General features: G+C 39.6%; 3 protein-coding genes across 5 annotated transcripts; all 3 read right to left on the bottom strand.

Moving 5' to 3' along the window:
* Positions 1 to 1,545: 1,545 nt before the first annotated feature.
* Positions 1,546 to 9,305, bottom strand: asmtl (acetylserotonin O-methyltransferase-like). Of its 2 annotated transcripts, XM_073473329.1 has the most exons (16): positions 9,256 to 9,305; positions 8,405 to 8,521; positions 7,496 to 7,627; positions 7,355 to 7,402; positions 7,189 to 7,253; positions 7,025 to 7,089; positions 6,685 to 6,793; positions 4,823 to 5,183; positions 4,514 to 4,750; positions 3,597 to 3,759; positions 3,284 to 3,483; positions 3,047 to 3,179; positions 2,821 to 2,961; positions 2,579 to 2,701; positions 1,849 to 2,086; positions 1,546 to 1,764 (listed from the first exon to the last, which is right to left on the bottom strand). In XM_073473329.1, exons 2-15 carry the CDS (start codon positions 8,495 to 8,497, stop codon positions 1,881 to 1,883), a joined length of 2,076 nt encoding a protein of 691 aa, XP_073329430.1. In that variant the 5' UTR covers positions 8,498 to 8,521; positions 9,256 to 9,305; the 3' UTR covers positions 1,546 to 1,764; positions 1,849 to 1,880. The 2 variants fall into 2 exon arrangements, with proteins under 2 accessions (XP_073329430.1, XP_073329429.1); XM_073473328.1 differs by lacking the exons at positions 1,849 to 2,086; positions 9,256 to 9,305.
* Positions 9,306 to 9,484: 179 nt separating this feature from the next.
* p2ry8 (P2Y receptor family member 8) lies at positions 9,485 to 12,906 on the bottom strand. The gene is made up of 3 exons (XM_073473901.1): positions 12,823 to 12,906; positions 11,444 to 11,763; positions 9,485 to 10,840 (listed from the first exon to the last, which is right to left on the bottom strand). The coding sequence occupies exons 2-3, from the start codon at positions 11,734 to 11,736 to the stop codon at positions 10,063 to 10,065; spliced, it is 1,071 nt and encodes a 356-aa protein (XP_073330002.1). The 5' UTR covers positions 11,737 to 11,763; positions 12,823 to 12,906; the 3' UTR covers positions 9,485 to 10,062.
* A 1,686-nt stretch (positions 12,907 to 14,592) lies between these two features.
* upf3a (UPF3A regulator of nonsense mediated mRNA decay) lies at positions 14,593 to 21,360 on the bottom strand. 2 transcript variants are annotated; one of them, XM_073473890.1, is made up of 10 exons: positions 21,220 to 21,360; positions 20,073 to 20,179; positions 19,840 to 19,946; positions 19,517 to 19,615; positions 19,250 to 19,360; positions 19,082 to 19,137; positions 18,838 to 18,996; positions 18,593 to 18,726; positions 17,341 to 17,629; positions 14,593 to 15,962 (listed from the first exon to the last, which is right to left on the bottom strand). In XM_073473890.1, the coding sequence occupies exons 1-10, from the start codon at positions 21,358 to 21,360 to the stop codon at positions 15,774 to 15,776; spliced, it is 1,392 nt and encodes a 463-aa protein (XP_073329991.1). In that variant the 3' UTR covers positions 14,593 to 15,773. The 2 variants fall into 2 exon arrangements, with proteins under 2 accessions (XP_073329991.1, XP_073329990.1); XM_073473889.1 differs by having other exon boundaries at positions 17,329 to 17,629.
* Positions 21,361 to 21,711: the final 351 nt, after the last annotated feature.

The raw sequence follows: 21,711 nt of genomic DNA on the forward strand, positions 1-21,711 counted from the left end.
GCACCTTCAGGTAAAGTAAAAGTTAATACTGATTAGTTACCAAAGACTCATTAATTACTAATAACTTAATTATCTGTGCCCCTCAAATGAAGTGATACATAATACTGATTAGTTACTAGGTAGTCCCTGATCAATTCATTGACAAGTGGTCAGCATGTCGATTCACTTTTTTTTTTTAACTAATCATTACCTAATGATTCATTAATATAGGGCCTCCCAGTATGTTCTCTAGTACCTCATTATCTGCCTTATAGTCCTTGAATCAGTTATTTAGAAATTACTCATTGACGGTTTGTTAATTATCAAGTCATTCCTGAATCATTCCACACCTGCTCCTCAGTTACTATTCAGTTTTGTGTCTTTATTGGAAAGTGTTAATCTGATCTGCGAACAATATTTCTGCCTCATTAGCATGTAGCTAAATCCTGTGATAATCACTTGTGGAAGTCATGAAGGCAGTTTAGCCGATGGACAGCGTTCCAATAATGAAGTTGTGTGAAGGTACGTAAAAATGGACTGGAGGACTGGACCCAGCACCGAGCTGTGTGGTACCCCAAACTGAGTGCCTGTTGCAGCTGACTTGGCACCAGCATTAACAACGCAGAAATGCCCTGTCTTTTAGGGAGGACCTACACCAATGCCTAAATAACGCTTGCAGAGTTTTTAGGGGTGGGAAAATGAAGGTCAACTTCGCAAAATGTACTGAAGCCATCATATGAGATCAAGACAAAGGCTCCACCCATTCCTCAGTGTATGCTTGACAGGGCCACACTGGAGAAAGCTCAGCCACCCTCATCACTGGCAATATTACTCCAGCCTCCTATAAAGTTGAAGTAAATGTGAAGTCATGTCCACTGGGGAGATGGTGTAGAAAAATGACATCTATAACGCTGATTAGATTTTATTATTTCTTCTTTAATCATATTTCTCCCATTGCATCCAGATTGCATCATCACAACATGACACTTCAGAGTGTTTAAGAGGAGGGATGCACTTTCCAGCCACAGCCGTCATTCAGCTGACCACAACGTGAGTGTTTTTGGAATGAGAAAGCGACACATCAAGCAATCACAGATGGATTTTTTTTCCTATAGTAAAAAAAATAGATGCTTAAATACAGAATGGCCTGCACTATAAAAGATTATCATCAATACAAAAGCAAACAAAGCATACTGCGTCAGCAGCCGCACCACAAGCAGGATGCGGCTGATGTTAGATTGCTTATCAATACACTTGGCAGGCTTTCTCACTGCTTCACACAACAGAACAATCAAAATGGTTGAACGCTATTTGTGCCACTGTTACACTGTTGACCTACTGTGCACATTTGCGTGCAACACCAGGTGTGCATCATTCCTGCAGCATGTTGGAAAAAATGCGTTTTCCACTTGCATGACATAAAATAGTTCAAATGAGCTCCAGCTTCACTTGCAGCTCACACCTGATGAAACTGTAGTAATAATCTGATCCTGAGCCTGCTCAAAAGGCCAAAATCGGAACAAATACCATCTGTCATAAAGAATGAAAAACATGAGGATTCATGTGCATGATTGACAAGTTACATTTTAATGGCAATAAAGGCATCAAGGAAGTTCCAAGTGTGAACCACACGCGTCTCCCGAAATCCATGTTTGCTCAGCAAGTCTGCATACTGGCTCTCTGTCCTCTCAGTCCCATCAGTCTGGGCAAGCATGTTCAGAGATTGCAGAGCAGAGTAGGGTGTCTGTCCATCCAACATGGTCTCAGCTATGAGCACTGCACATCCTAGGGCCCAACAAAAGATATTGTTTAAAACCTTAGTGTGTAGGAAAGGAAAGGTTACCTGCAGTATACAGTATATCACAAGACCTTCTATGTAGCATTGTTGAGGGCGTTGTCAGTCATGCTTTGATGCAGAGCATAGCGTCCAGGAGGTTGGCTGTATGTCTGACATGTGCTGTTATGAAGCCATGACTCTTCAAAAGCTGACTGTATTCTGTGGCGCTCCTCTGTTTCCCTTCGCTCATGCTAAGGGCCTGGAGCAGCCCACGACTCGGGCCCCTTCTCTCTTCATCCAGGAAGATCTCACTGAGCAGGACTCCACAGCCTGGCACAATGGTGCAAGTGCATGATGTTTATGCAGATGTACAACTTTACCGGAAGAATAGTGGTGGGTTTGTCCCCTTGCATTGCTTTGCTCTCGGCAAAGAATAGGTCAAGAAGAGCAAGGACAAACAAATATACCATCAAGCTGGTATTTTGGTTTGGCTTTGAAGTTCTTAGAAACTGTTTTCTATGTCACAACAGCGTTATCATTTTTATCTTTTCCATCAGCTGAACACTGACGATAACGGGTTACAGAAGCAGTTTTCACTTAGGCCAAGAGCAGCAGATTTTCATTGTAACTAGACAAAGGGTGGCAGATTTTACACATGATTGTCCCCAAAGTTGGTTACTAATCGGAGCAATCAGTTGCTACAGTTTGCCTGTATAAATAAAAAGCTGCAGAATTGAAGTTTATACTTGAAATACCTTAGCATTATTTAGTAAAAAAACATGTAATAAAAACAACAAGGCTGAGATAGCTTCAAGAATTTACCTGGTGTGCATGCATCCGCGATTTTACTCAGCAGAAGATGCACTTTCTCATCAGGCCAGTCATGCAGAATTCTTGCCAGGATGTACAAGTCTGCTTTGGGCAACTCATCTTTAAAAAAGTCCCCTGTTCATAACGATAGGACAGAGCCATGAGTGGTGGTCACAAATGTATCTGCATTTTCCACCTTTGTCATTAAACATCGACAGTCAAGATTGTATTTTGATGCAGATAAACAAACTGACCTGCTACGAATGATACCCTGTTGTCTCTGCGCAGAGGATGAAAATGTTCACTCATCTCAACAACAGCTGGCAAGTCAAACACTGTAACAGACAGCTTAGGATGGGCTTTAGTAAACTCATAGGCCATGGCACCAGTGCATCCTGGGAAAAAAAATAAAAAGATGATATGTAAAAAATAGTTTATTAGTCAAGAACACAATTTTACACCTTTTAGTTCTCTCCTTACCTCCAACATCGCAGGCAGTTTTAAATCTGGAGAGGTCAAAGGCTGTTGCTACAGCCTTCCCTGTGACCTTAGCGATACTGTGCATGGCATTCATGAATCTCAGTTTGACTTCTTTACTGTTGTAGTAAGTATCCTTTAAAAATAAACAAATGACAGAAAGGAACAAAGAAAAGGAACTGTAACATTTTTCAAAATGTTTTTTCCCCCACCTTTTATCCATCTGAGGCTGATAATCACCTGAAACACATCTTGAGATTTCTTGCCAAAGACCTTCTCGCGCTGGTTGGTTCCATCCTGCACAGCACTCTCCAGGTGGGAGAAAAGAGGCCACACTGTGTCGTTGCAATGCTGGATGTAGCCTTGCAGAGAGAGAGGAGCATCTGATAGAAGAAAACGCGTGGCCAGATGTGTGTTCTCGTACACTGGGTTCTGGCATGCTGGGAGCAGACACATCATGAAACATGAGTTAGGTTCATTTTAAACTAAGTTATAAATTCTACCTCTTAATGGTATGAAAAAGTATAATGGAAATAGAGGAATTCTGGCTAACTTCTTCCTTTGCTCTTCAACAGTCCCAGAGATACACAGGCTTCCAGCAGGCATTCAGTCCCCTTCACAGAGGCTTTGATCTCCTGGGCCACCTGTGCTGCATCCAGCCCTGGTTGGCTCTGTAGCAGGTCAAACACACCCATCTTGGAGGAGGTAAAGAGTGCCTGAAACATTTTGGGAAAGGAAAAATGGACACAGAAGCAATAAAATTAAATAAAAAATGTAATTAAATAAAAAATCTTAATTTCTCTGTGTGTAGTTCCATACCAGTACTCTATCCGGTGCATTACTGAACAGAATAGATTATTTTTTTAAGTCTTTAAGGAATATTTTTTTTAATTTTTAGAGTTAGTTCAATATGAACCAGCAGCTCAAAAATTACCACATTTTTTTGCTTCTTTTGGTCCTAACCCTAACCCATAAACCCCCCGTAAAACCACAACTTGTCATTTTGACACAAAACCTAAATGTTAATTAGTGATCTTAAGAGGTGATTTATTTAACTTTGGAAAGAGCCAGGGTAGCTGTTTCTAGGCTGACGACACCTGGCTGTAGCTTCATATTAAATGTACTTACTGTATATGTGAGTGGTATCAATTTTCTAATCTAACGCTCAGCAAGAAAGTGATTAAAAGTTTGGGTGAGCCATACTAGAGAAAGATAGTTTATTGTTGAGTCTCATTTCCAAGTCTTCATATTCAGACGTTTTGGGTTGGTGGCTCAGTCCGAGCCACAACAACAGTAACAACCCAAAACGTTGGTAATTGATAACCTGGGAATGAGAACTAATAATCAACTAATCGCTCACCCAACCTTTAAGTGAATTACCCAAAAGTTCAGAAATTCATTAAAGGTTAAATTTCAATATGATATCCCAAAGAGCTTTAACAATACAATGCATAGTTTATCTCTAATTACCTTTGAGGCTTTGAATCCATCCATCAGCTCAGTGATTCGCTGCAAGTCCTCTTTTTTCGGCTCACTGTCCTCATGCTCTGTCACATTGAGCTCAATCACCTGCCCCCCGCTGGTCATCAGTGGCAATGTTGTATTCTCAGAGTCTTGGGCCTCTCTCGTGTCTGTATGTTTCGACAAGCTGTTGACCAACATCCAGGAACTCTGACTCACTTCACTTTCGCTGCCATTCCTTTTCACCTACAAGGGGAAACTTTTATTAATGAATCACGACAAAAGGGGGATTGTGCTAGCAGGGTGAGAAAAACTAACCTTATGGCCAGGACTGGCTGTAGGGCTGTTCTGGGTATGGTGTGTTTGACTGGCAGATGGGCCGTTTGGTCCGGGGCCGTAGGAGAGGTTGTGTTTGGCTGAAGAGGTGGGACTGTGGCTAGACTGGGTCGACAGGTTAGGTGGGGGCTGAGTGAGTATTGTGGGAGTGTGACTGCTGTTCTGGCTCAGGCAGACAGACAAACTTTCTTCGTCCGAGGAGGAAGTGCAGCGGTTGTAAATAAGGTCCAGCTGTTTGCAGAAGTGGTTAAGGGGGAAGCCCACAACGTTGAGGAAGTCTCCATGGACGTATTCCACCAGCATGCCACCGAGAGCCTGAATACCATAGCCGCCAGCCTTGTCCCTGACACAAACAGATACAAATATCTCATTGAGGGAGGCCATGTTACACTTTTGGGTTTTTCCCCTGTCCTTTAGTTTTTCATATAACTTTTTGGTGCGTGTGTACGCCAAGTTTCAAAGCACAAAGTCCACGCAAAGGGAAATGCCTTCTTTTTTGGTCAAGCCTTTTCTTCAGTTACTTGTCACTATGTAACACAGCAAAGCACAGCAACTTTTCTGTTGTTGGTTGCAAAAACCAACACAAAAGTCTTCATCTGATCCTACCATGAGGATTTCAAGGCTCAGTGGATTAACTTTATTTTTAGATCTAAAAGTTGCAGAAATGTCCCCGCAACAAATGTGTGCATTTAACTCCAGACTGCATTATCGACAAGGGCCGGTAACTATACAAGCTCAAGGACGGATTGAAACGATACGAACAAATGATTTGTTTTATCTTGTTTTACCATTTACTTTGTAGATTAGCCTGTTAAACTTGGTGTTAGCATCTTGCACATCCATTGTGACATCTCTTACCACATCCTGGGGTGATGTTGGACTCGTGCTGTAATATTGAGGAACAATGAAGCCAAACTATGTGAACATCAAAACTCATCTGAAGCCAACTAAATAACGAGAGGTAGGTTATATGCTGGTAACTGTTTTTTCATGTTGTTTTTTGTCGAAGTTTATAACGCTACTGCAGCACGTTAGCTTCATTGTTATACATAAGCCTGCTGGTGAGTGTGAATGCGTGTTGTTGGCTGCTGCATGTAGATATAAAAAGGGTGCTGGATGAATTAATTTGCTTGGTAACTTAAGTTAACTCCCAGCAGCTAGCTTGCTCATATTATAAAGCTGTGACATTAATGAACACTCGACAGTGAGGCTGAGGCTTATATGGATCAGACTCCTGCTCAAACATGTGGGGTGGTAAGGTTTTACGTTTAGAAGTGTTTACTGTGGTGATATTCACGGTAGAAGTTCTAGTTGATTCTAGTGATTCCCAGGGAACAAAAAAACTGTCAGAAGTGACAGTAATTAGGCTTTTTAGAAGGGGGGCTGCAGCAATGTACACTATGAGAATGTGTTTTTTGAACAAATAAAGCATGTAAAACTCTTATTTTAGACACCTCAAATTAAAGTATGAACCTGAAAATGAGCATGATATGGCCTCTTAAACCATAACATATACACTGAGCAATACAGAAACACAGCGGGGTTGTACGTGTAGTAGTACTTCTTCAAATTAAGTTTTAATCAAAGATACATAAGTCAAAAGATACATTCTCTCTGACCCAAGTCGAGATTGTATTTCTTGCTGACACATCTCTATCAAATAGGACAAGGCAAACACAGCAGGAAAAAAAAAAAAGCTCAGGCATCAAAGTCCAAAAAAGCGAAAGGTTCATGAGGCTTGCATTCACTTAATGACCTCCACTGATCAAATGCTTGGTTCGGTTACTTCACCAGGGCAAATCAATAGCTTTTACATGTGTGGAAGTTCAAATGTTCATACTCACATGGGTTCACCACTATTGATGTACTCCCATAGCATACTTTCTGAGAGATCAGCAAACTTGACCTTTGTTTCTTCGTAGAATTCAAATGACTGGTAGTCCACTTCTTCATCTGGGGGGCAGGGAGGTTAATAAATGAATCACATTTGGCCAGTAAAGCCCTCTCGTGAACAGTACTTTTAGGAAACTGGTATGAAATCTTTCATTATTAGCTTTTCCATACAGATATTCTTCCTGGACATTTTAGAAAAACAAAAGAAGCCACAAAGGGCTGAACTTTTCTAACACGTGTTTTCTTCAACACATATCTACAGAAAACAATTATTATTTAGTTGTGACTTACTTTCTTTCTCGTGGCAGAGGACTACAGCTACACCAGTGAAGACGCTGTGCTCTTTGCCACTCAATCTGGAAGAGAAAAACCAAAAAGAGAGAACTTGTAAACAAGATATTGTCCATTTCCTGTCGCAATGTTAACTCAGACAGGATGTATGACGTGACACTGACTTTGACAGCATCCTGTAGGCATCATGTTTGTCCACTGGCTTCTCCAGAATCATGCCATCTACAGTCTGTGGAAATTAAAAACAATGGGCAGATTAAACAATATACATCATGCAACTTTTATTGCAGAGTAAGCATATACAAAACTGTAATCTCTTCTTACTCTTACCACAATTGTGTCTGCTCCGATTACCATGTTTGGAGTCTTCAAGTGTTTCTAAAGCAAATTAATACACAATAAATTATCAACATGTAACTGAACAAGATAATATTTACTGTTTACTGTCATACAGAAAGGAGCTTAACTCACAAAAAGCATCCTCCTGGCCACCTCCAGGGCCTTCTGTTTGGCTGTCTCAACAGCATACTCATGAGGTGCTTTGAAAAGCCCCTTGTCAAGAGTTTCTTTGAACCAGGATGGTACCACCTCAAACCTTAAGCCCTGAAATGTATAGGGGAGATTATAGTTAGCAAAATTATAGTCCAAACCATTCAACATTTTTGAAGTTGATATCAACATTTGAATCATTTTACACGAGTGCATAATATAAACAAACGTTTTCTAAAGGACCGTGACCAAAATATGTACTTGAGTGGAATATTTCACAGTTGAATTACAAACTTATATAATACATATAATATAGTACTCTCTGGTGGATGGCAGCACTGTTTCTGAATTACCTACAACACGTATTCTTGTTACAGATTTACGTATCTGCAATAAGCTGGTGTTGGATAATGTATCAGCCCGTCTGATTTATCAGTTCAATCATAAATAAAATACTCATTATCATTATGCGGATTGTCATTGACACCATAATCATCAGATAAGGCAAAGTTAGAGATGTGACAAGCGTGTGTCATGTATTATCCATTCAGCCCAAAGTTTTTCAGCTTTGTTGAGCTTGACTGATATACTGATTGGATCATGAAACATTTACAGTTACACCTAAATTTGTTGGATTTACTAATATTTTGTATATATAAGTCAATAACTTTGTTTGGTTTTTTGTACAGTTGATGCATACGTTCACATGAAAGCTTGTTAACTCTCTAACTGCTGGAGTCATGATTAGTCCTGACAGCAGAGTCATAGACCTGAAAAGAGAAATCTTGTTCCAGCTCAAAAAGTACAATTGTATGAGTTCACAATCAAACAAAATGTGCAGCTGTCGTGATATATATTCAGTTCCAATGAGTTTAACTATAGCAAACATACTGCATTGCGGAGGATCTCCAGTCTCCTTGGAGAAGCACTTGCCAGCACGACCAGTTTACCCGCAAGCTTGGAAATGACCGGGTTCAGCACCATGGCGGCCTTCTCATCGAACTGCCCCTAAAGTGATGAACAGAGTTAAACATTACAGATGTGTCCCACTTTATGTAAAGGTTGCAGCAACACGGAGTCAGATGACTGCAGCTGTTCATACACTGTCAGTGAGGACAGGTACATAAAGAGCTAAAACAATTAGCTGACCGTTTAATGGGTCAACTGACGTAAGCTAAACAGTTAATCATTAAAGTAGTGAGTTGCAGCCCTAGTCCAATACGTCTCATACATACATTACTGAATAATGCATTAAAAAATACAGTGAATGAGCAGCTGTCAGTATTTCCACTCACTGTGAGTAACTTCATGCATGAAGGAAGCCATTTCTTTAAGTCACAGCTTTCCTGAATAACTGTTTTATGCTAGTGTAGCATATTTACTGTGCCTACACAATCAATATGTGGCTTCTCTGAAGCAAGAGTCAAAAGTTAACCAGCGTAGGTTATAACCTTATGATAGAACATGCGACATAGATGGTTCACCACTCTGCTATCCTGACTATGTTAACTTTCTGTTATCTATCAGCTAATATAGGTTGTTTTGTTGATTCTAGTTTCTTTAACGTTACTTCAAGAAAAAGCTCCTTCGACTGCAAGTGAACGACACGTACTGTAATGTTTAGTTCGCGAGTTCATCCCCCCAAAATGGACACGGTTGAATATACACAGTCATTTAAAAAGCACGTTTCGGTGTCTGAGCATTACTTTATACAAGATATATAACGTCAGTATATGACTTACCTGCTCAAGTAGGGAAACTGGCAGTGATGGCTGCTTGCTAGGACAACCAACGTGACGACGCTTACGTGATGACGTTTCACTACGTGGGCGGCGCCACATGAGAGACGTATGCAAGTTTCAATGTGCAACAACTACTACTAGTACTATAATAATAATAATAATAATAATAATAATAGTGAGGATGATGATGATGACGACAATAATAACAATAATAATAATAATAACAATATTAATATTAATACAATGAATAAACATTTATTTTGTAGACAAAGAAAACAGAGAAAACAAAAATAACAATAGGAGGAGATTGAAAGTTTCATAAGTTAAAAAGGTCACAAGGTCAACTATATCAATTCATAGTTAAAAACAGGACAACAATGTACAGAAACATGAACAGAGAATATGTTATAAATGTTACAAAGTCAGCTATGTTCAGGCAGAGAAGGCCTTCATAAAATACATGTTTAATTCACATTTTATTGACACTTGTGCATGCTACATCTTTTGTTATATTTTGATACTCATGGCAGATATTAAAATACAAAATTAATGGGTTTTTTTTTTCATTCCATGAAATAACACGTAGGGTAATGCAGGAATAATGACTAAGTTAGCAAAGACATTCATCTGCCATCCATGTTCATCAGCTCGGTGCACATAAAAATAAGAAGTAAAATGGTTCTGAAATCTGACCCAGGAAAAGGTGATGAAAGAGTTTGACGCACACAAGGCCAGCCCATGTCACTCACTCTTACACTATCAATCGCTTCCTTTCCCACATGTCTATTTTTACTTCCTCAATTTCTCTCATTCTTTCTCTCTATGCTGTGATGTGCCTGGCATCAAATACACCTTGCTGTGTTGTCTCTCTTGACCTTCGAAAGTGCAATGTGCCGAGTACACACTCTCTTTATGCTCCATCTTCATTGAGTCCCCACTACTCAGGCTATGCAGATTCACCATCTGCCTCAGCTTTTGTCTGAAATCCTTGGAACCAAAGTAGTAAATGAATGGATCGATGCAGCTATTCAGGCAGCTGAAACAGAGAGACAGTTTGTAGGCCATGTAAATGGACTTCTTATAGAAGAGTCTCAGCACTGAGTGAGTCAACAGGAGGATGTTGTTGGGGGCAAAGCAAAGAGTGAAGACTAGGAGAACAATGACAGCCAGACGTATTGCTCTGTCTTTCTGGGTTGTCTTGAAATCTTTGGCCAGTTTGCGGATCACACTGACATAGCAGAATGTCGTGACACAGAAAGGGAAGAGGAAGAGGATGAACACCATGCTGAAGAGAAAGGCTGCCCAGGCTGCCGTGGATGGGAGCATGTCTTTCTTCAGCATGTCAAAGCATGTGGTAATCTCGAGTTCAGGGAACTCAAAGGTCAGGTCTGTGGTCATCAGTGGGTACAGAACGCACAGGACCAAACCCCACATGAGGATGCAGCTTATGACTGCGATGGACTTCTTCTTCCTGATCTGCCTGAACAGCATGGGCCTGACGATGCCAAGGTAGCGGTCAATTCCGATGGCCATCATGGTCAGGATGGAGCAGTACATATTGGTGTAGAAGATGAGGGTCAGGGAACTATTGATGGAGACAAAAACCAAAGTGTAAAAAGGACCATCGCTGGTTTTATGGGGGGTTACGTAACAAACTTTTCATTTGCCAAGGGCAGTGAATTATTTGTTGCCACCGTGAGGTTAGCAGCCAACCAGTGGAGAATCTGCAACTCAAGTAAGACACATAACCCTTAAGCAGCCCATCTTTGTTGCCACTATTAATCTAAAGTTTTTGTACAGATTAATTAGTGGGCTTTAAAGGTGCTAATTGGCAGATTTTGTAACTTTTGGATAGAGCAAGGCTAGCTGTTTCCCCCTGTTTAGAATCTCTATGCCATGCTAAGATAAGCTAAGCTTAATGGCTGCCGGCTGTCACTTCGTAATGAACAAACAGATATGATAAGAGAGGTATTAAACTTCTCATCTAACTCTCTGCAAGAAAGCAAAGTGTATTTATCAAAATGTCAAAATATTCTAACTGATGGACTGTGGACGTCCACTGAGTATCTGTGAAAATAATGTTTTGCCTGACAATCACAAGGTAAACAAGTTGAAGAATGTCCTTTCAAATGTATGTGGATTTCTCCGTATCAATACTTTAACAATGCACTGCAATCATAAGGAATACCTGCACATCTTGGGTCCCAGTCTCCAGTCATACCCTTGGAGCTGGTAGGCAATCTGAAAGGGCAGGGCAATGCCAAGGGCCAAGTCGGTGAACGTGAGATTAATCATGAAGATGATGGAGGCAGACTTGGGGGAGGTACGGAAGATGAGGATCCACATGGAGAGGCCATTTCCTACCAGGTTGATGGCAGTGACGAACATGTAGATGACAGAGATGGCAACACTGGTGTTTGTATTCTTAAACAGGGACAGGGTGGCGTTGTCTAGTTTGGGGATGCTGGAATTCCCCGTCATGATCAGATCAGAATGGCCTCTCACCACCTGTGTGCCAGAGTTTGACAAAGACTTGTGAGGATGTGGTAGAGCTTCTTTTTCTCAGAAAATACTTATGGGAAAAAAAGCAATATGATGAGCAAAGTGATGCATGCCACTAGGTGTAATTTCTCCTCTTTGGGTGCAAAACTGATTGATCTCAAGGTGTGAAACAGATACAGTAGCATTCATATCTAGACCGTGTTGTTGTTAGCGTGCGAGTAGCACATGTGCTGGGTGGAGTTTTCGCACAGGAAAAGGACATGCTTGATTTGTGGTGAAGCGTGCCAACTGCCACTGGGGAGCTCACAATTGACACATGCAAAAATGTTTAGGGGGTAGTATCACAACTCTCAGCCATTATGTTATAACAGGCTTAAAGAAGAAGGTGAGACAAAATCGAATATTAGGTAGTTAACACCACAGTAAGGGCAGGAAATACAAACACTTTCTATCATATGTGGTGCACATGGTGGTGGGGGGTGGTGGGGGGTGGGTGGGGGGTTACCACAAACCAAACGGAGATGTAATCAACAGAAACACATTGTTGAGCCGTTGTAATTTTTTAAAACTTTTTTGTAAAGTTATACAATGTGGTAACACCTGAGAAACAACCTGAGAAACACACACTGTGTTGCAATAATGAAAAACCCAAGATGTGGCATTATATGTTTATATATATATATGTATATATATATATATATATATATATATATATATATATATATATATATATATATATATATATATATATATATATATATATATACATGATATGTATGATATGATAGAAAGTGTATATATATATTTTACATTTACACTTTCAATGTCATATGCAGCTGTATCCTCTTTTGAATAAATGTTATTAACTTACTGAAAACCTACTAAAAATAGCAAATGTTGACCAGAGTCCTTTTACTGAGAACTTAAAAGTACACAGAAATAATACAAGAAAAAATGCTGTATAATACAACTGACACGTGGTGCAGTTTGGTTTCAATCTCAAAAATGTAAAATCATGAAAATATAATGAACGATTCCCCTGATAAAAGTCAGTTTAACACTCACCTATATGGAAACAGGCAGACAAGACGTGGCAGGCAGGTAGGCAGTTGCAGATGGAGGTGTAGATATTGTGACGGGGGTTTGAACTTGTCACTGTACCACAGATAGAGAGGGAGAGGAAATGGATCATGTGACATATTTCATCCTACCAACTGTAGTAAAAGCCACGCTTTAGAGGCGGTCTTGGAGAATGACTCTTTAGAAATACATCAAGAGAACAGCATGGGGAACAAACACATTTCCTTATCATGATTGACTTGTTCATCACCATGTAATTCGTGAATTATCTGTACACATGGGAGGACTGCACACTACAAAGTGCTTACAGGAAACTGACAAAACCATTCTGTTATTGACAGTCTTTGTTCATAACGTATCAAAGGGTGTCACTTTCACTCTTACTTATTGTTGTTCATATCACTGCTGTAATTGAAAAGGGAAAAACACAAGTGGGTGTCAAAAAGAAATACCTGTGAAATGTATGCAAATAGAGAAGAAAAATGATCCTTATTCTGTATGTGGGCTGAGATAATATCGGATCTGTGTCCTCCAGTCAAAAATGTGTTTTTCTTCTTCTTCCTACAGTTGAATGTTTCAGCTTCACTCTGTAGAATGTTGTATGTTTGACACAAGAAGGCTGTTTTCAACATTCATTGCTGAAAGTGTAGATTTCCACTGTGCTCAATAACGTTGGTGGGCCTACAAGCATGATTTGTGACATCACAAATAGTTTGGAAGCCTGGATCAATATCCAGCAGACTCAAGTGTGATGTGGAGACTTGAAGCCTCCAGTGCACACACACTGAGGATGGACTTTACAGTGAAGTAGGAGACATCTTGTGTCCAGCAGATAAACTTGTGAAATGACAATATATAATATATTCATGTATTATATATAAAGTATAATGAATAAATAAATAAATAAATGAATGAAGTAAAATATATATTTTACTTTATTTATCTAAGTATTTCTGATTCTGATTCTGATTTTTCTGGAGTTTCTAATGAGGTAGAAGGAGTAGGTGCCATTTAAAGGATTTCAATGTGGTAATTACACTTTATATCTGCAAAAACCATTTCAGACATTAGAAATGTTTTTGTATGCCTTAGTACATGTGTGGAGGGTATCTTTAAATATTTCTTAAAGCACCACAAGAAGGGTTTGAGGTATCAGTAGGTAGCCACTGTTCTATAAACAAACACCCACAGGTTCTGTTCGAAAGTGTTTTTTAAGCGAAGTGAGAGCACCAGATTTAAACTCATCACTCACAAGATCCACGGGATGTGTTCTTATGCTGCTGGCTTCCTGTTGATTATGACAGTTCTGCTTTATCTGGGTGACAGTGTGACAGACACTTTCTGTGAGATTATTGTGATCCTGGCAATAGAGAACATTGAGTAAAAGAATGTGTCAAACCGCAATTACAACATTCCATCTTCCTTATGTGACCACGATCTCAACTGACATTTAGAAAGAAAAATGGTTACGTTTTATGTCAGCTTTGGTAAATCTATCTCCAGTATCACTAATGAAACAGCTAGGCATGTCTACGCCCACTAATGCTGTGATACTGCTGCACATCCATACATTACTAACTGTAATTGATTCATATCTGCCAGTTGAATATATGTACTGTGGGCAGGGCTGCCTCACCCAAACTGTCAGAGAACTTCCACAATGACTGAAACACAGTTTAGTCTGTTATAACGGTTGAAGAGCTTTATTTTATCACAACTGAAAGGAAGAAAAATGATAAAAGAGGTATGATAGACAAATGTTAGGTCATGTGCAAAAATAATATAAGGCTTGTTAAACACACTATATTACTTCATCAACATTTGTGTCTTCTCAATTACATTTAGTTGACAGGATCAATAGAAAACCATGCGCACAGCATAGAAAATGTATTCCATTTATCTGTGTTGTATCTTTCAACTTTACATATTACTTTTTGGAAATGCTTTATAGAAATGTAGAGAGTATGTTCTTCTTGGCTCATGGGTGATCATGTACAAAGCTTTGATCACAAAAAAATATTGTCTCTGTTGTATGACACCTAGAATACGATGGACTGCATGTAATAAGACACATAGAACATAGGGAAAAGTGGTAAAACATGTTGACTCTTCATCAATAATATCTCTTATCCCTTCTCATTCGCACACCTTTACACACAGAAATACACACATGATTTAATTTATTACATTTTCTACATCCATCGTTTGTAAGTTTGACTTACCTTATATTTTGTTTTAATAAAAACTTTATAGGATTTCTAAAAACATCCAGGTCCAGTGGAGTCTATAAAGGCTGAGTAACAAGATTGGTTTTAGATGACGAGGTTCCACTCGCAAGTTATTGATGGACACCAAATGTGAGCTGCCTCTAACAGGGACATACGATGACCAAAAGGAATGACACTGCACTGCTTCGTGTGAAAAAGCTTTGAGGAAACTGAAAAGTAGCTAGCAGGAAGCAACTGCAAAATTCATTGCAATATCAATCGATGCATTTGCACCAAACAGTACATGTAATATACCAAATTACTGTAAAAAACAAAATGAGTTAACTGTTGTGCTATCCTGAAGGTTACAACTAATGTTTGTCTCTGTTCTCGATATTCTTCACATGGTCTACTCCAAGCATTTAACCTTTTGGTATACTCTGATGATTCTTAAATACTAATCAGTAAAACAGTTAAATGTTTAGTGCGTGCTAAAAATGTTCATGCTTCAGCAAAACAAAGGCCTTGACCAACATTCAAAGCTCTGAATTTTAATACACCTAATGCAGATGAAAGTTACTAAAAGATTGCTGCTTCTGAAGTGCCTTTCTCCCCCAATGGAGTGTGTTATTTTTAAAATCTCAATGATAACCAGTCAAACCTGTCACCATCAACATAGGCTAAAAAGCCGAATAATTTATATGTACTGTCTACAATCGTCCAGACTGCTCAGAGTTCATCTTTGCTTTTCTCAAACCCCTTCTCCAGCCCCGTTGCCATGGTGACGACCTCAAAACAGTGCTCTGTCCCGGGTTCAGGTGAGTGGCCCACAGGGATGCAGTCGTAGCCTTTGCCCGCGGAGCTCATGCGCTTCCTGTTGCGTGCGCCTGGCTGATAGAGCTGCATGGCTGGACGGTCCTGCAGGGAGACATAAGAGCAGGGACATGGGAGAGACACACACAATTTGAATGTATATATTAATTCTTTTTATGAGTCACACAGGCCTCAAGTATATCCCAACATGCACTGGGCTTGCAGGTGCAGAAAACACCCTGGTCGCCTACTGTCTTCACCACACCCAACTCTCTGTTATGAAGTCCAGAGAAGCTCTGAGACACTCCCAGGAAATTAATAAAAAACTAATTAATAAAAAACTCCCTTTAGGTCTGTCAGCCATTTCTACTATGACTGAGGTCTGAACAAAGAGACAATGTAGTCGGTTAAAGTAGAGACTTTTCAACATTATAGTCTTATTTTATTTGGTTTAGTCCAAGCTGTCACATCCAGCTTAGTATAAAACTAGAGCTACTTTTACTAAAGCACTTTTTATAAGGTCAATACCTCAGCAGCCTGTAACTTATGACACAGTTATCACATTAGGATTGCTTTTGTTGTTTTTTTTACTATACTTTTAATGAGTAAGTAATGTATTGCTTTTGTGTATGTGTTTATATATATATGTATTGGTAAATATATAAATCATTGCATATATATTTAATGCTTGTGGAGCATGAAAGAACTATAAACTTTAATGATGTTATGCAACCCTGTGTTGTATAATGACAAACAAATTACCTTGTTACCTTGTTGTTGGTATAGACGACGACAGACTGTTGCAACAGCTCGCTCTCAGGCTACAGCCAGCTTGACAAAAATTGATCAGGAATCAAAAAGCGAATCGGACCCATAAGCAGAATTGATAATGGCATTGGCATCAATAAAATCTTATCAATTCCCATCCCTAGTACTGAACACCTGTTACTGATTAATAAATAATAATATAGAATAGTAGAATACTGATGACCTTGTTAACTTAATGAACTACATCCTTTGTGTTTAAATGTGAACCCAACTCCTGATGTTCTGTGAGCCATCGCCACTAACATCAAAGTATTGTTTTTTTCACAGGACAAACACAGATACACAAACATGCAGTTATCTTAGGGAGCAATTTATGCCCTCACATCCACCTGCTTTGCATGTTTTTGTCAATTAGCTAAAGTTAAATACCCTATTCTATTCCATTCTATTCTATTCTATTCTATTCTATTCTATTCTATTCTACATGCAGAAGTGCTATCTCCAAGTTGGCATTAAGACGTCAGGAGAAGAAAATTCATTTTCACAACATGAGTACTCTGAAAGAAAAGAAACCTGATTTCTCTGAGCTGATAATCACCTGTAAAAAAAACAGACACCAACCAAAATTTGAAACACACTTACACGTCTACATCATGAGAGAAAAAGCAATGAATTGTCAACCCGCCCCCCATCTCATGCTCACCTTCTCGCTCACCTTGTTTCGGAGGCGTTCCTTCCTGTTACCCAGGTCCTCCCTGTCTTCCTTGCCCAGTTTGTCTCCACTGTCAGGACAGTAGGAGTATCCGTGATGATGCCCCTCTTTCTTGGCTCGATCCTGACAGTAGCCTTTCCCCCATTTGGTCTCATCTTTGCGGCGCATAAACTTGTCAAATTCATAGTGGTTTCGCTGCCGTTTCCTCTCTTCATCTTTCCCACGGTGCTCTTTGTCTCTCTGTCTGCGGCCATGCTGCTCTCTCTGCTCCTTGTCACTCTCAGGCTGACCTCTAGTGGTCAGAGTGGAGATTGCAGATCAAAAACATCATAACACAGACATACAGTAAACAGTTTTCCCTGTGTTTACAAAACATATTTAATGTTAGCACATTTAATAAAAGACCTGACCTGAATTATTTAGTGAGTGAGCAAATTCCAACTTATGCTTTGTTTTGAATTTAGCTGTTGGTGCTTCCCCCCTTTTTCATTCAGAACAAGAGTTGGGCCTTTTATTATTTTATTAGTGGTTAGGATATGACTTGTTCATGCTTTACAGATCAGCAATTATACATTAAATTAAATTAAATAAATTTTCAGATTGGTAGATTGGGAGCCCGTACTTACAAGTGGTATCTGTTCACTGCAAATGTCACCTACTATTAATCAGGACAGACCCCTCCCATTGACTGCCGGACCCCTAACCTTTTGGAATAAAGCTGCTAACACTGAAAAATGCAGGACTGATGTCTCATGGCAGTATGGAAATATCTAGTGAAGGCTTTACTGATCTCTTCCGTAAACATTGTGTGTTTTTCACTTTACTTTATGATGTCAAGCTGCAGTTATAAATGTAGATATCACTATTTTATCGCAGATGCTCCACAGTCTTCTTTACAGTCGTGTAAAGAATCCAATATTAAACAGAAGGGGGTTAGGTTAAATAGAGAGCTTGTTAAAAGGTCAAAGCAAGCCACATTGGCAGAAGATCTCATTCCCAGGTTGTCATATTGTGCACTAACGCTTTTGGTTTTCAGGTCGGGCCGGCATCCAACCCAAAGCATCAGTGTTTGACGACCTGGGAACGAGACTCAAATCACCTTTCTTACAGACTGTACATTCAAAGGGACCAAAGACTTGTATGTATTCCCTCAGTATGCCTGAATGTAAAGTATACCATTTTGTTTCACAGCCATCTAAAAGCCCCCTCTGACAGAAAGCTGCCTATCCACAGTGAATCATTTCACAATCCTTACTTTTCTTTGGAGTCCTTTGACTTCATTTGTCCTCCAGCTTTCTCCCATTTGCCTCTGTCTGTCTCCCCAATGTCACTTTTGTCCTTAATTCTGTCTGAATCCATGTCATCATCCCTGTCACTCTTCTTCAGGAGCTACAAAATTGCAGATAAGACACAACAGACTCCATAATTATATGATACACCGTCCAAAGAACAAGATTAGACATGATAATGTGGAACTGTTTTTTTGTGATGAGCTACTACCTTAATTTTGATGTCTTTATCAGATAATTTCTTCTGCTTCTCTGCCTCTTTTCGTTTGCGCCTCTCTTCCTCTCGTCGCTTCCTCTTCTCCTCTTCTCTCTGCCGTTTCTTTTCAAGCTCTCTTCTTCTCCTCTCCTCTCTTTTCTCCTCTCTTATTCTCTGTAAAGAAAGATGTAACAAGTTAGAAAAGATTCATCAGATCTTTTAAATCTGTGGGTATTTTTTTGCCAATGAAGCATCTTACCTGTTTCTCAATTTTCTTATTTTTGATGTACTCCAAAAGCGGTGTTGTCCGTTTGGCTAAAACCAAAAAAATGGGAGAGAAGTAATCAGATGTTGAGAGTAGCTGCTACTTAAATACAGCTGAATCTTGAGACTAATAAAATGAGAATCTGTGCAAATAGTACTGTACCTATGAGCTCTCTGGTTTTAGCCTCTATCTCTCCCAGAAGAGTCTCAGGGTTGGCCATAGACTTCTCCTCATCACAGGAGTAATTCTCCAGGAACCGCTTATATTCTGGGTCTGAGGGATTTTCAGGGCCAAGATGTAAAAAGGCAGCATATGTTTGATTATCAATAAATGCCAAATATTGATTTTCTGCTAATCTTATATGTACAAGAATATATTAACCAGCTAAATATGAAGTCTATTGATGGCTCAAGTTTGGTATTTCAGTACCTTCTTCAATGCTCCCAGCTTTAGCATCTTTCTTTTTAAGCTTCTTCTTGGAGATTTTCTGGAAGGGTGCGAACTCTACCACTGCAGGATACTCCTGGCCTGAGTAAATATTGAAATAAAAGGCAGCTTATCATTTAACAGACCTGCTATCAGATAGTAACAGTGGCAACAAAAGCTCTAAAGCCACCTTGCTGTCCATAATATTCAGCCTGTGTATCTGCAAAACAAACACGCTCTTGTTTGCTTTTAATATGGCAGAATAGGTCGCACTGTTTGCCCACGTTCATCGCCTGCCACCGAGATTAAACAAAATCAAGAATTACCCTTGTTGTCGATGAAGACGTAACCATCAAATCGGTCCCTAAACAGCAGGATGTCTTCAGGGTTTTTAAAGTTGATGTATGCTCTGGAGAACAGGTGTGGATAGAGACTGTGGTAAAAGAGAGAAAGAGAAAAAGGGAGAAGTCATAAACAATGTCATGCAAGGGAAAAAACAAGTTTCCTATCATAAGTACAAGTTATCTTCTTGAATGGTTATAAGGGTTATCATGATTACCTTTGATCCGCTGGAAAGAACTCAAAGTAGTCATAGGATGGCAGTGGACTGAGTTGTTCCTCCAGCTGGTCCTTTGACAGGCTAGGTGGAAGCCTTCTAAGCACCACCTGTAATCAATCATTTATATATCATTTAGGGTACACGTAGAATACAAGGGGCTGATTGTTCATGGCCTAATGTAGAAGGAGTCAATTTCCAAAAGCCTAACACATTTATTTTTCAACACAGTCCCCTCCTACATTTACATACTTGGTCCAGCGCCGCTGGTGGAGCATATCATAGAAGTTATTTACTTTCTACTTAATTAAGTGTTGAACTGCAGGATCAATGAAACAAGAGCTGTATAACTCATCTCCTTCTACCTTAGGCCATGAACTTATCAATCAACCCTCGTATGTATTGTTTTTTCACTTCAGCAGAAAGAGCCATGTTGGTAAGGCACGTTAATCTGCATTTTTGCTGGTTGGATGGTTCAGCTTTTAACTTCTGTTCTTGAGATGTTGCTGTTTCCAGTCCAGATCTGACAGACAGACATATTAAAGAGTGCTATGTTAACTCCTTACACTTCCCTGACCAAGATGATATATTTATTTATTTTTTTGTTAACATTAAAGATACTTAAAGGAAAATATGAAGGGACGTGGCTGTTTCCTATTACTTCGGCCTGCAGATGTAGCCAACATGTGTCAATACTTTTTATTAAAAATATGCTATACACTAAACAATAATTCAGATTTATAGTGTAATAAATATTGAATATCATTGTCAGTTGCAGCATTGCTCAGATATGTCACCTTGGCCTCTCTTTAGCTGCTGGGGAAATGCTTCAGGGCTGGACATGTCGAGAGAGCGTGCTTTAAACCACATACGATGCAAGAACATGGTTCGGACACAGTGTGAGGTCTTTTGTTTATGACATTTCTTCTAACACTAAATATAAATGTCGAAAAGGTGAAACCTAATCTGATATGCGGTCGTAAGTGTAGCTGACAGGTGGAAGAAGCTGCGTAAATAAAGTCCTTCCTCCGCCTCGTCGCTGTCCGCGGTGCTGAACTGATCCCACCTCCTCCTCCTGCTCGCCTCCTCCATGTCTGTTTTCCACACAGCGTAAACAATGCAACACATCGCTAAACGCTCGGCTACGCACCTTGGTGAAAACCTCTTTTTTCTCTTCTTTCTGCTTGGGGTTACCGGGAGTGTTTTCCTGCTCTCTTGGGAGGTCTCGAAACTGTATCTCGACGACGCTTTTCTCCTTGCCCACGGTCATTTGGTCCTTTTCAGACCTCATTTCTCTCCATCTCCCTCTCGCCCGTGCTAAGTCGCGGCGTACTCGCGAGAGTATGGTATTATCGCGAGAGTAGAGGGATTTAAAATGACAGCGTTGCTCTCCTGAAACTCACGACCCATTTTTCTATCACAGGTGTGAAACAAACAGGAGAAAATTAACACGAGTTCATTGTTGCTGCAAATCATATTGAAATACTTTAAACTGAATACTTTTTTTTTTTTTTTAAATAATGCTCTTAGGGACTATGAACAGGCTTTAATTGGGGCAGAGGAGGGAAATTTGATTTAGTTCATTAAGTTTACACTGGTAAAAAACGATGAAATGCTTTATGAACAATTTATTAACGGATTG

This window comes from Pagrus major, chromosome 9 (assembly GCF_040436345.1).
Source record: "Pagrus major chromosome 9, Pma_NU_1.0".
NCBI classification, from domain to species: domain Eukaryota; kingdom Metazoa; phylum Chordata; class Actinopteri; order Spariformes; family Sparidae; genus Pagrus; species Pagrus major.

Bases quoted from the DNA above. Each gene is read 5' to 3' on its own strand.
- asmtl (XM_073473329.1), bottom strand. From the start codon at position 8,497: ATGGTGCTGAACCCGGTCATTTCCAAGCTTGCGGGTAAACTGGTCGTG. The intron at 7,403-7,495 runs GTGAGTTAAGCT...AATTTGCTTTAG, and splicing joins TGGCCAGGAGGATGCTTTTT to AAACACTTGAAGACTCCAAA. The intron at 2,702-2,820 runs GTCAGTTTGTTT...CGTTATGAACAG, and splicing joins CAGGGTATCATTCGTAGCAG to GGGACTTTTTTAAAGATGAG.
- upf3a (XM_073473889.1), bottom strand. From the start codon at position 21,360: ATGAGGTCTGAAAAGGACCAAATGACCGTGGGCAAGGAGAAAAGCGTC. The intron at 19,947-20,072 runs GTAATCATGATA...CTTTTACCACAG, and splicing joins TTCTTTCCAGCGGATCAAAG to TCTCTATCCACACCTGTTCT. The intron at 19,616-19,839 runs GTAATTCTTGAT...ATATTTACTCAG, and splicing joins CGTCTTCATCGACAACAAGG to GCCAGGAGTATCCTGCAGTG.
- p2ry8 (XM_073473901.1), bottom strand. From the start codon at position 11,736: ATGACGGGGAATTCCAGCATCCCCAAACTAGACAACGCCACCCTGTCC. The intron at 10,841-11,443 runs GTATTCCTTATG...CTCCATCAATAG, and splicing joins CTGGGACCCAAGATGTGCAG to TTCCCTGACCCTCATCTTCT.